At 40.3% G+C, this 12,388-nt stretch overlaps 1 protein-coding gene across 5 annotated transcripts in view; it reads right to left on the reverse strand.

The window, feature by feature from the left end:
- The window catches only part of SGR2 (shoot gravitropism 2 (SGR2)), a 444,740-nt gene that overhangs the window by 365,032 nt on the left and 67,320 nt on the right, over window positions 1-12,388 (reverse strand). For all 5 annotated transcript variants that reach the window (XM_089378380.1, XM_089378378.1, XM_089378379.1 and 2 more), the window contains exon 3: window positions 6,751-6,981. In XM_089378380.1, coding sequence (XP_089234506.1) covers window positions 6,751-6,981 — 231 coding nt within the window. The remainder of the gene's footprint in view (window positions 1-6,750; window positions 6,982-12,388) is intronic.

The raw sequence follows: 12,388 nt of genomic DNA on the forward strand, positions 1-12,388 counted from the left end.
TATCCTATATTGCACTTTACTATTTAATCAATGATCAAGAATTGAGTGAACCCTGCTCCATTTTCACTTGCAGATACTACACCAAGAACTAGACTCGTTTCTGTTTCCTAGCTTTTCAAGACAATTATGTGGGAACTAAATTTGTAAAAGGGGTTAGCATAAGAACTGTTATAAACATAATAACCATAAATAATAATAAATTAATTAACTAATAAAGAGTCAAGGGGAACAAACCTTTTCACACCGTGACTAGTCAATGCTATTAGTAAACCATCATGGAGGTTGTTGTATCATCATTATTACCATTCATATTCACTCTATCAGTCACTATATTATTTTTATTACAAAATAATCTTGTCTTCACACATATAACAAGGATTGTTTTTACATTGGCATCAGAGCCACTAATCCTGTTTGTTGTCTATACCAACTACCAATTTTGTTTGTTGCATGGATTCCATACAAGTGTCGTACATACCCTTTCTCTCTGCCTGTAGTAAGTTCCCGCCACCACTGTCGTTGTAATTTTCCTGTTGTTGTACCCGTTGTTGTCTACATTCGCCACCACCAACCTTTACTTGCCGCAACTCCTGTCGTCATCCACATTTATCATCGTTGACCTGTAACAGCTATTGTATTCAATCGTTGTCGCCGACCTATAGCAGCCACTACACTCGACCACTGTCACCAACCTGTAGCAGCCATTGTACTCCACTGCTACTACCAACCTATAGTCGTCGTTGTCACGTCAGTCTCTTTGTTTGCCTATCCCCAGCCGCATTTATTGCCCTTTTACACTACTTTTTCCCCACAAACCATTTGGACACAACCATATGTCACCAGTACAGTTGACTAATCTCAAAAAGAATATTAATTTATACTAAGTCATAAAAATAAAAAAGGAGAATTTACTTAATAAAATTACTTTATAAAGTGACTTATAAAAATAATATACGAAAAGAAAATTAAAGAGGTGATGGAAAGTGGGATTCGCAAGGGAAAAGGCTAGTCCCAAGATGGTTAGCATCGAAGAATTACATGTTGAAGTCACTCGATATAGAGATGAGGTCAATAGTGAAAGATATCATTGCAGCAATATTGGAAAGGCACAGATGAAATTAGGAGGACAAGAAGAATTAACCCATAAAAATTAATAAAGTAATAGAAAAAGGAGACAGGATTGACAAATTGATAAAAAAAATATAAGAGTCAATGGCAAATTGCATTAAGAATGAGAAATGACGACAAAGACAAAATCAAGAGGACACTTAACTACCATGGTGAGAGAATTGATTAACTAACCGAAAGGGTAGATGCATTTATTGTAAAACCCTTTACCTATCAGAAACCAACATCAAGTCCACAATTACAAAATACAAGTGAGTTGGTACTACAAACAGAACTCTATGTTCTACTACAAAGAGATGGATATAGTGCTAGGTGTGGAATGGTTGATGCAGGTAGGAAGTTATACAATAAATCTTGAAGAACAATTCATGGAGTTTAATTGGCAAGGCCAACAAATAAATTATATGGTGTTGAAGCTTCCACTCTTAAGAAGAAGCAAACAATACAGAAAAACCTTACCAACACTCTAGGCGCAAACGAAGTCAAACTCATAAAGATAGGTAAACTTCATTCCGCCACAAAAGCATGCTCAACTAGAGAAAATTATTTTTGCTATGCTTTGAGAACAAAGCATTCCTTAACAGGGCAGCGATGTTCTAAACATAATAATCATAAATAATAACAAATTAATTAACTAGTGAAGAGTCAAGAGGCACAAACCCTTGCACCTCATGACCATTCAATGCTATAAACGTAATGGGGTGGGGGGGGGGGTTTGTATTTGTTGATTTGGGGTAGCATCAGATTTGATCTAGCCATGAAAAAATGGTGGAGAGGCTAAAGCACATGAGATCTCCGAGACCCAGAAATGGTTTGGGCAAATTCCACCCGGTTAAGGAGATATTAAAATAATTAATATTTTTAATGGAGTTCCTAAGTCTAAACTTAGGAAAAATAAAATATTAATGGGTATTAATATAAAACTGGGTTAGAAGGTTCTAAATGACATGGATCAAGCCAAATCTAATCTTAGCCGTTGATTAGAGATGTAATCTCGGTCGTTGAAGGACCAACAAGAAAAGTATAAGAGGAGGCTTGAGGGTCAGTTGGAGAATACACCAGAGTGATCAGTCATTCGATTTTCTAGAGCAGGGTTTGCTAAGAAAAGTCGAATTAGTGATCAGTTTGCAGCGAGGGGCAGTGAGTACGAGACAGAGAGGCAAAGATAGTGCTGGAAGACCAACGCAAAGGCAGAGAGGCAGACGCAGAAGCCAGAGGGAGCCACGCAGAGGCTAGTAGAGACAACGCAGAGGCCAGGAGGACCTGCGTCATCCACGCAGAGGCTGCTGGAGTGACGCAAAGAGCCAAAGAGGTTGTGCAGAGCCTCAAAGAGCTGACGCAGGGGACTTTGAGGCTAACGCAAAGGCCAGGAGGGCTGACGCAATGCTTCAATGTTGTTGGAGAGTGTTTCGTGGGATAGACTTTCTGAATATCTGCTTCAGAATAGAGATGTATTACTGCCGAATTATTTTCTCTGTCGAGTGAGCCGGTTTGGCACCCAGTGGTACTCAAGGAAACACTGCATAATAAATAACCCTAAGAATCGCTGCACCGATTTTCCCAAGTTGGGTTTTTCCGGGGATGAGTTGTCCAAAAATAACAGTGTCACTTGTGTGTTTGCTATTTCTTTCAGTGGTTGATCTGTAGATGGTTGAGACTGTATTGTGTTTATTTCGATATTTATATGGTTAAATAACTTGTTCGTAATTAACAAGTAGGAGAAATAAACCAGAGAATATAGATAAAAATTTAACAAGTAATACTTAGAAATTTCAACAGTTATCATTCTTATCATTGATATTCATCAATCAATATACTATTTTTATTATAGAATAATTTTGTCTTCACACATACAACAAGGCCTGTTATTACAAAAATACATTTCGAGGTTATAATGTTTATGGTTATCAAACCATAAAATAGGGAAGAAGGAATTGCAACAGAATTTGTAACTAGAGCCAATCAAGTGATGTAAGAAACTGCTTTCCAAGAGCATTTTAAACGTTTTGTTTCATTCCACCCAAACTTTTCAAATTTTCTTTGCCAGTCTACCCCTTCAGGTCAATAAAAGTTTTTAGTATTTGTTGGTCAAAAGTTTAGAGAATGATACATGTGGCATATTGAAGAAATTTGAAAGGAGCCTCAAGGCTCAAATATATGGGAGCAAATTATACAACTTGCCTGGATGTATATCAAATGATGCCACACTCTCAATGAGTAGGGGATGTTGTTCATGGTTTGATATACACCCATCCAAGCTAGGTGGTTGCTCTTAAACATAAAAAAAAATTGATCGACTGTAGGCATACTTCTAATCATTATCACATATCATAATAATAAGTGCAACGATCATAATCTATACGTGCAATCCTTCTTGGAGGTGACTTTATACACTCAAAGAGCATACATAATCTTATCATCCTAGCTACTTCTTGTTCCCTTCAAGTGTTTTTTTAAATGATTCTAATTAAACTTTTGTTGCTTGATTCTGCGATGTTTAAATCTTATTCCAAAGATTCATTGTTGCAAACTGCTTCATGAAACACTGTTTTATCACACACACACGCATGGTTGGCTTATATTGTATGGAGATATGAAACGATGGCACTACAATAGGAGCCAATATATCCTTGTAGATCATTGTTCATGCTTGGAAGTTTCAAATTGAAATGAAGCACATCCAGCCAGGGTTGCGGGGGAGCGGCTCCCCCCCTTCGAATCGCTCTGAGAGGGAGCAACCCAGAACCAGGCTCCTGTAAAAAAAAATTGCTCAGTTTTTTCACAAAAAAATTGTTACAAAGATGTTCCAAACACAAATGTTTTTCAAAAACAAGAGATTTTGAGTAGGGAAGCCTAATATTCAAGCTTATGTGCCTAGTATTGCTATGCAATTCATGGTAATGTTAAATTCTTAAAGTAAAAAGATGAAAATGATCATTTTCATCCTTTTACATAAAATTTTAACATTACCATGAAATGACTCAGGATGTTTGAGAGTGGTTCTGAACTTCCGACCTCATTGGATTTCATATGGAGAAAGTAGAATTTTAGATCTTACTCAAAATCCAACAGACTTATCATTTTTTCAGGATTTCAAAATGGGGGATTGCAATGTTTCGATTGGATTTTTTCATGTACTAGGGTATGGACTCGTATTGTAATGTCCTAAACGGGATATTTTGCTAATTTTGCAAAAAATTTAACTCATCCAAAATTTCTCCATAAAATTACCATTCAATTAATCAGAAGATTGCCATGTAAAATAGAACAACTAGAGTGCGTGCAATTCAATAACACGATAAGCATAAATAATCTCAGCTTTTATTATAAGAGATAAACTGGGTTACATGCAAATACAACCAATATAGTTGAGATGAAAAGTTAGCCTCCAAGATAATCTGTTGCACTACATCGACCGCCAAAATTGCACTGAACTGCCATTACTCAGCTCTTCTGTGAATTCATGATGAATTCACCAAGGGGAGATCAGTACTCGCCCAATCTCTCTCAATTTTCCATCCTGGGGCTACTGCTGAAGTAGAGAACCGGGTTCTCAACCTCTCATACTAGAAGAAATGTCAAATCCAAGATGTCCTCTAATGACCTCCTTCTCTTTTTATAGATTTGACGGACCCCTCTAAAAGCTCCTATTTTATTATTATTTTAATCATTGAACACATTTCCCTTAATTAAAATATTTTTTTTAATGTGGGAAAATGATAAATTAACCACCATGCCTCCTCAGGCCATTGAAAATTATTGTTAACCATCCCATCTTGTAGGTCTTCTCGTTCCAGTTCCAACGAGCTATTACACTAAGGTTTTTTGCCAAGCATTCCTTCCCAAATGCCACCTTAATCGTAATTAATTGAGTTAGGCCCATTAATAACTCTATTTTTTGAAAGTTTTCGGAATGCAATAGAACGAAAAGCAAACTATGCAGATGATGGAATATACCAAGTGAATTCCATCCGACCTCATCAAAACTCATCAAAACCCATCCAAAAGCCCTTGAGCCCACTGAGGACGCCAACCTACACCTGTGACCTATCTACCCCCAACTCTGAAAGTCCATCCTATCCATGCCATAAGGAACACCATAAAAAGGAACATTACACGTATTTAATCAAAAGCACCAAGCCCTCTATGTACCTTGATGTCAGAGACATTGGTTGTCAAACTCCTCTATCATGACCCTACTAAAAATGTACCCATCACTTGAACAAAATCTTGACTTGACATGCTACATTTTTTCTATCTTACGTTAATTGCTTAGAGGGTCATATTAATGACAAAGATCTCAAGTTATGCAATGATTTTGATGATATGTAGCTATTTGTTGTAGCATGATATTTTTCGATGCTTGAGGCCATCTAGAGCCTATATGTTGATGTATTTTTGATTCAGAGATGGATTGCACTCGATGCTATTCTGGTTATGTGCACCCTTACATGCAATATAAATGAGAACTTGTAACTTGTGGACGTGGTTGATAAAGATTATGACTTCTAGATGATTGATGTGATATGGTTTAATCCATGTTTTTATGCTTTTTATATCTAATGCATCATTCTGCATGCTTTTGTTGACATATATGCATCAAAATATATAAAAATATATATTATATAAAAATTCGCTCCCGACCAAGGAGCTTTTGAAAATGTCGCTCCCCTCTCCCGCTCCCAAGTAACCTTGCATCCAGCAACTTCTAGAGTATTGGGGTGGGACAACCGATATTATGAGTAGAAAGCCACCTTTCCCTTCTAGGCCTACCTCTATTGACTCACACGGAGGAGATAGTAGGCCTTTCCACCGGGTTATCAAACAGATTTGAGAACATCATGAAAATAGGAGTTAGCCCCAAACACCACTGCATAATGCCAAACACTTTCCTACTCTAGTCCTAGCCATCTCTGAGAAGTCCAAGACCTAGAGCATCCTACCGATGGACAAGAGCTTATGCAACCTGTCAATGCTAATCCCCTAGTTATTGGATGGGAGCCTCCCCAGATGAACATGACCAGCCTCCTTGAAAAGCTGGTATGGTCACTTCTTGGTGCACTCTGATTTGAGCTTTTTCCTTTGCCTTCAATTGTTTGTAGTCTCTAATTTCTAGACAATTTACAACATTATAACTCTGTGTGCCTTGACTTAAGCCAACCTGTTCCTTTTATTATTGGCATCTCGTTTATGGCTTTTCATGTAAGCTACCCAACACAGTTTTGTGCTTTTCAAGCTTTGCTTGTGGATGCCGCATGTGTGACCCACAATTTTGTATTAAAGCCTTGTACACATTGTTACTATTAGCTAAGGAAGCTTTAATTCAAAAACCATGTTAAACATGATCATCTTTTGCTTGAAATTTTTTAAAGTGTCCATAATGCATTAAAATCAATCTTGGTGTATATGACAAACAATTGAAGCATGAAAGCAAAATGGTATACTACATATACCTGTTAAAGCTAATAGAAAACACACAGCCTCCTATTCACCCACAAAATTTGCAATGCTAGAAATTAGTTCCACATGTCAGTGCCAACCTCAAAGATTTGTTGTTCTCAGAGAAACTAGATTATGCATAAAATTTCAAGAGTCCTCGCAAACATAAGTCAACCGACAAACCTCATAAAGCCCTCCTTTGACAGGTACTCCAACTGTTTCTTCAGCATCAGCATAAATCTCGCCTGAACTAGGTGTTGAGCCTGAGCCAGACTCTAATAACTTCTGCGTGGATTCATCAGCTGATTTTGGTTCAATGCCATGTGTGGTAGCTGATCTTTTTCCACTTCCACTTGGACCAATACTGCATTCTGCATATTCTTTCCACCAGGCAGACAGATACTCCTCCTCCCTCTACAAATTTGTAATACAAAAATCAATCAGAATACATGAAAAAAAAATTCAGGTTAAATCAACAATAGCTTAGTGACCTCAAGAATACAAAACATCCGGCAAGCTCTGCTGCTTAAAACATATTAGAATACCATATAAATTTGTGCTTTCCAAAATAATATAGGATACAACTTCCAGACTAAGATGAGAAATACCTTTGAATCAATAGAAATACCTGTAATTTAAATGACTACAATTCCATTCCCAATCCACAGAATTATTCTCTTAGATCGATCATTACATGAGATTCAAAGTACATAAATAAATCAGATTGAATACACACGGTTGTAAATGGTATTGCTCAGGTTGTGTTTCCTGTACAATTTGACTAGAGCAAATATTTAGAAAATTCACATAGCCACACAGAAATTCAGTCTTATGTGACACATATACTGAGAAAACTAAATGTCCAGACTTTGCCCTTTACTTTCAATCACATTGGCTATCAAAGATGTTTCAGACACAGGTAAGCTTTGTTAATTTGACAGCTCAGGGACAAATCCCTCCATTGGACAGCCTTCCTCATCAAGAAAGACCTAATATTTGACTTTTCTATTTTTGACAGCCAGTCTAAAAATAGACTTTGATCACTCACACTGTGATCACTCACACTTTCATCAAAAATAGAAGTCCATCTATTTTTTCCCAACTTGATCAATCATCCATAAACAGCAACCTGCAATCTATAGACATGATCCATATGTCTAAAAATAGACATAGTCTAAAAATAGACTTGCGCCAAAAATAGCCTGCGGGCCCACTTAGTGAAGGCGACTCTTTTCACTAAGCTCCATCATCTTGTTGCAATCTCAACACTCCCTCTCGACAAGATATGGATTATCAGCAACCCCTATCCTGCCTCGGTGGTACTCGAATTTGCTCCTGGTGAGAGCCTTCGTCAGAATATCAGCATCCTGATCCTCCGTTGGAATGTACGAAAGTAACATGATCCTCCGCTGCACACAATCTCTGATATGATGGTACCTGATGTCAATATGTTTAGATCTATCATGAAATACAGGATTAGCCGAGAGTTTAATGCAACTCTGGTTATCACAGTAAATCACAGTAGGATCCAAATGAGAACCAAACAAACCAACCAGGATCTTCCTCATCCATATAGCCTCGCATGCAGCCAAACTTGCTGCCATATACTCGGCCTCCGCTGAACTGAGTGCCACGGATCTCTGTTTCCTGCTGTACCAAGAAACTGTTGTCGATCCAATACTGAAGACCCCTCCTGATGTGCTCTTTCTGTCTGTTGGGCTCCCTGCCCAATCTGCATCCGTGAAGCCACATAGCTTCACCTCATCCTCCTGTCTGTACCACAAACCATATCCCGATGTGCCTCTCAAGTAGCGCAATACATGCTTGCCCGCCTTCCAGAAGAGCTTGGTAGGCTTAACCATAGCTTGTGAAAGTTGGTTAACTGCATAGCATATATCAGGTCGTGTATTGACCAAATACATCAGCGACCCCACCAACTGTCGATAAACAGTGGCATCCACTTCTTCTCCCGAAGTGGCATCCTCCTTCCTCCAACCTCCAGGAAGAGGAGTATCAACAGGCTTGCAGCCATGCATGTTGAACTTCTCCAGTATCTCCCGAGCATACTTGCCCTGAGAAACAAACAGTCCACCACTGCGCTGCGATATTTCCAATCCCAGGAAATAGTGAAGGAGGCCCAAATCCTTCATCTCAAACTCTGTAGCAAGATCCTTCTTGCATGACAGTATCAACAGCTCATCACCCATTAGAATCAAATCATCAACATATAGTACAATGATAAGCAACTTACCCTCCACCACAATCTGGTATAGGTTCGGATCCGCCTCGCTCTTGGAGAATCCAAGTCCTGTGAAATAGCTGTCTATCCGTGTGTACCAAGCACGTGGTGCTTGCTTCAACCCATACAGCGCTCTCTTGAGCCTGCACACATGCGACTCGCTGCTAAAGACTTCAAAGCCTTCGGGTTGCTTAATGTACACCTCCTCCTCAATGACTCCGTTGAGGAACGCAGTCTTCACATCCATCTGATGAATGTGCCATCCCATCTGCGCTGAGAGAGCAAGAATCGTCTGTATGGAAGAATACCTTGCGACAGGTGCAAAGGTCTCCTCATAATCGATCCCCTCAATCTGTGAAGAGCCTCGGGCAACAAATCTTGCCTTGTACTTCTCCACACTCCCGTCAACTGCCTGCTTAACTTTGTAGATCCATCTCGAACCCACCACTGATTTCCCTTCCGGTCTAGGAACAATCTCCCATGCACTGTTTCTGACAATAGAATCATACTCTTCCACCATGGCGTCTACCCATGCGGGATCCTCCACAGCTTCCTCGAAAGAGGATGGCTCAGTCACAACACACTTGCTCATAAGAGCCATGTATCCAGTGTACCGATCAGGTGACTGTCTTTGCCTGCGTTGGGCTGTAGGTGGTCCTACAACTTTCTCTGCATCTTGAGCCAGTCGCTCAGCTTCTGTCAAGCGCTTTCGCCCTCTGATGGTTGGCGCTGCATGAGTGGTCTCTTCCACTCCATGAACCTCGTCCTGTGGCTGATCCACGTCCTGAAGCTCATCCTTAGGAACTAATAGCTCCTCATCTGCATGCAAGTGTAGCTCCCTCTCAAGCGAACACTTCATGGCTTTCTCCTCCTGAAATTTTATATCCCGTCGCACAACAGTTTTACCACTGTCTGGCAAATACACACGATAGTTGTGGGGCGTATCAGTGTACCCCACAAATATCCCAACCTCTGCGGTCGGCTCCAACTTCTTCCTGGCATCCTTCGTCACATGCATGTAAACGTTAGCACCAAAAATCCTCAAATGAGAAAGATCAGGCTTCTTACCAGAATAAGTCTCCTCAGGTGTACTCATGCCAAGTATCCTATGAGGACAACGGTTCTGCACATAAACTGTTGTATTGCATGCTTCCGCCCACAAGTGAAGGGGTAGGCCCTGATCATGCAACATTGCCCGTGCAGCACCCACAATCATTCTGTTCTTCCGCTCAGCTACCCCGTTCTGTTGTGGGTTATGGGGAGCTATGAGCTCTCTACGAATCCCTTCTATCTTGCAGAAATCCTTGAACTCGTCCGAGATGTATTCACCACCATTATCGCTCCTAAGAGCCTTCACCTTCTTCCCCGACTCCTTCTCGACCAGTGCTTTGAATTCACAGAACTTTGAATATGGCTCGCTCTTCTTCTGCATGAAGAAGATCTAGCACTTATGAGAGAAATCATCAACAAAAATCACATAATACCTATGTTTTGCTGTCGAAGCAACTGAGAAAGGTCCACACACGTCTGTGTGAATTCTCTCAAGGATCGTCGTGGCGCGACTATCCTTCTCGTGAAAGGTGGCTTTCACAAACTTCCCCAAAGTACACCCCTTGCACTGATCTGACTGCGCAAGTGTGCCTTTAGGAAGCCCTGTAGTGATCTGCTGCAGTATCTTCAAGGCTCCATGGTGAAGGTGACCCAATCTCCTGTGCCACAACTCGCCATCATCCCGGCTCACCAATCCTTCTGCCTTGCCTGCCATTGCTGCGCATCCATCTACATGCAACTGATAAAGGTTCCTCACTCGAACCCCTATCTTCCGGGTCTCACCAGTTGTCTTGCTGCGCAGGAAGGCCTTTCCCTCGCTGAAAACAACATCATACCCCTTGTCTTCTAACATCGCCACTGAGATGAGATTCTTCTTCAATCCTGGAACATGCATGACTTCCTTCAATACAAAGGGTTTACCAGACTCCCTCTCAAAGGAAATGGTACCGATACCGGTCGCACTGTATCTACCATCATCGCCCATCTCGATGTGCACTCCAAGATCTTTGTCCTCCAGATTAGAGAACAAATCTCTATCTCCCGTCATGTGAAAAGACGCACCACTGTCCAAGAACCACACTGATCCCATCACACTTGAAACCAAGCATGCGATCAATGAAAAATCAAGCTCAAACTGTGAGGCTAGAGCCTCTCCTGCTGGAGATCCAGCAACCTGCTTGTTCTTCTTCTTCTGCGGACAATTAGTGGCATAGTGTCCGTGCTGGTGACAGTGAAAACACTTCACCTTGGACATGTCTTGCTTCTTGCCTTTCGCACCGGAATGAGAAGCTTTCTTGTTCTTCCCCTTCTTTGCTTTGGCAGCCAAAGCGCAATTCTCTTCATCAGATACCTTTGATGAAGATCCATTCTCACCTTTATTGTTTCTGAGTTTATCCTTGAGCGCCATGTCGCTCTTGCTTTGGAATAACATTTGCAATCCGTTGAAAGACATTTTCAACAACACTGCTGCAAATTCGATTTCCACCAGCAACCAACTCAACTGCTTCCGATCTAGAATTCGTGAGAACAAAATATTTCTCGTACAGAGATTGACTGTATGGGCTTTTACCAGATATTTCACCTTCCAAAGGAAGGATGAATCCAGAGGCTACCTGGCCCGATTACAGGCTCTGCCTAGAGAAATAGAATGTAAACACTTCCTGAATAGTAGATCTGATGATCAACCTGGCTCTGATACCATGTAGAAATTTTTTCTACAATTATCTAGCTCTGATACCATGGAGAAATTTTGAATAATTTAACACATATTCAATGGAGATTATCCTGATCATGTACTATTGCGGAAAACATACACAATACATAAGCTCCTCTACGTTGATCATCAATATAGCAGCATCAATAACAATAAAACATCAAGAGCATTCACACATTAACACAGTATGTATCCCGGGGAAAGCATCTCGCTAAAAACCCCAACTATCTGTATATTAATGATTGAGTCATGTAACATTACACAGCATAATACTTCTCACAAGTATCTCCACCTCTGTTACACACAATACAGCTCAGATCTGATCTCCAAATCTCTTCCACTGCTTGCCTGCCTCCACTGCTCAATCCTGCTCAAGAACTGATGAGAATGGCTCACCAAACTCGTTTTTCACCTGCAAAATACTCACTCACTCTTTGTTGGACGTGAGCACAAGCTATAATGTGGGCAAATACGTGAGCAAACTCATTGGCATACTCAATCCCTTGATTGTGCAAGATCTGGTGCACAACTATAGTCACAACTGATAGTAATCTGATTCTCTACCACCTGTCCCTGTTGAACTGAACATGCACTGAAATGCAACTGAGTTAACTGATGTATTCATTAGTTGTATTATGAGTTAATAACTTGTGAATTAATTAATAACTAATTCACCCAACTCATCTCTAGTCTATTTGCCAGTTAGACTAAATACAACCAGTTTAACAAAGCTAAACTGAACACAACTCCATCAACTCCACAATCAACTCCACCAAACTCAACTGATTGAGTTCTAACTGAAGTCATGCATGCAACAA

This window comes from Pinus tabuliformis, chromosome J (genome assembly GCF_031772625.1).
Source record: "Pinus tabuliformis cultivar Carrire ecotype Pingquan chromosome J, CPIR1, whole genome shotgun sequence".
Taxonomy (NCBI): Eukaryota; Viridiplantae; Streptophyta; class Pinopsida; order Pinales; family Pinaceae; genus Pinus; species Pinus tabuliformis.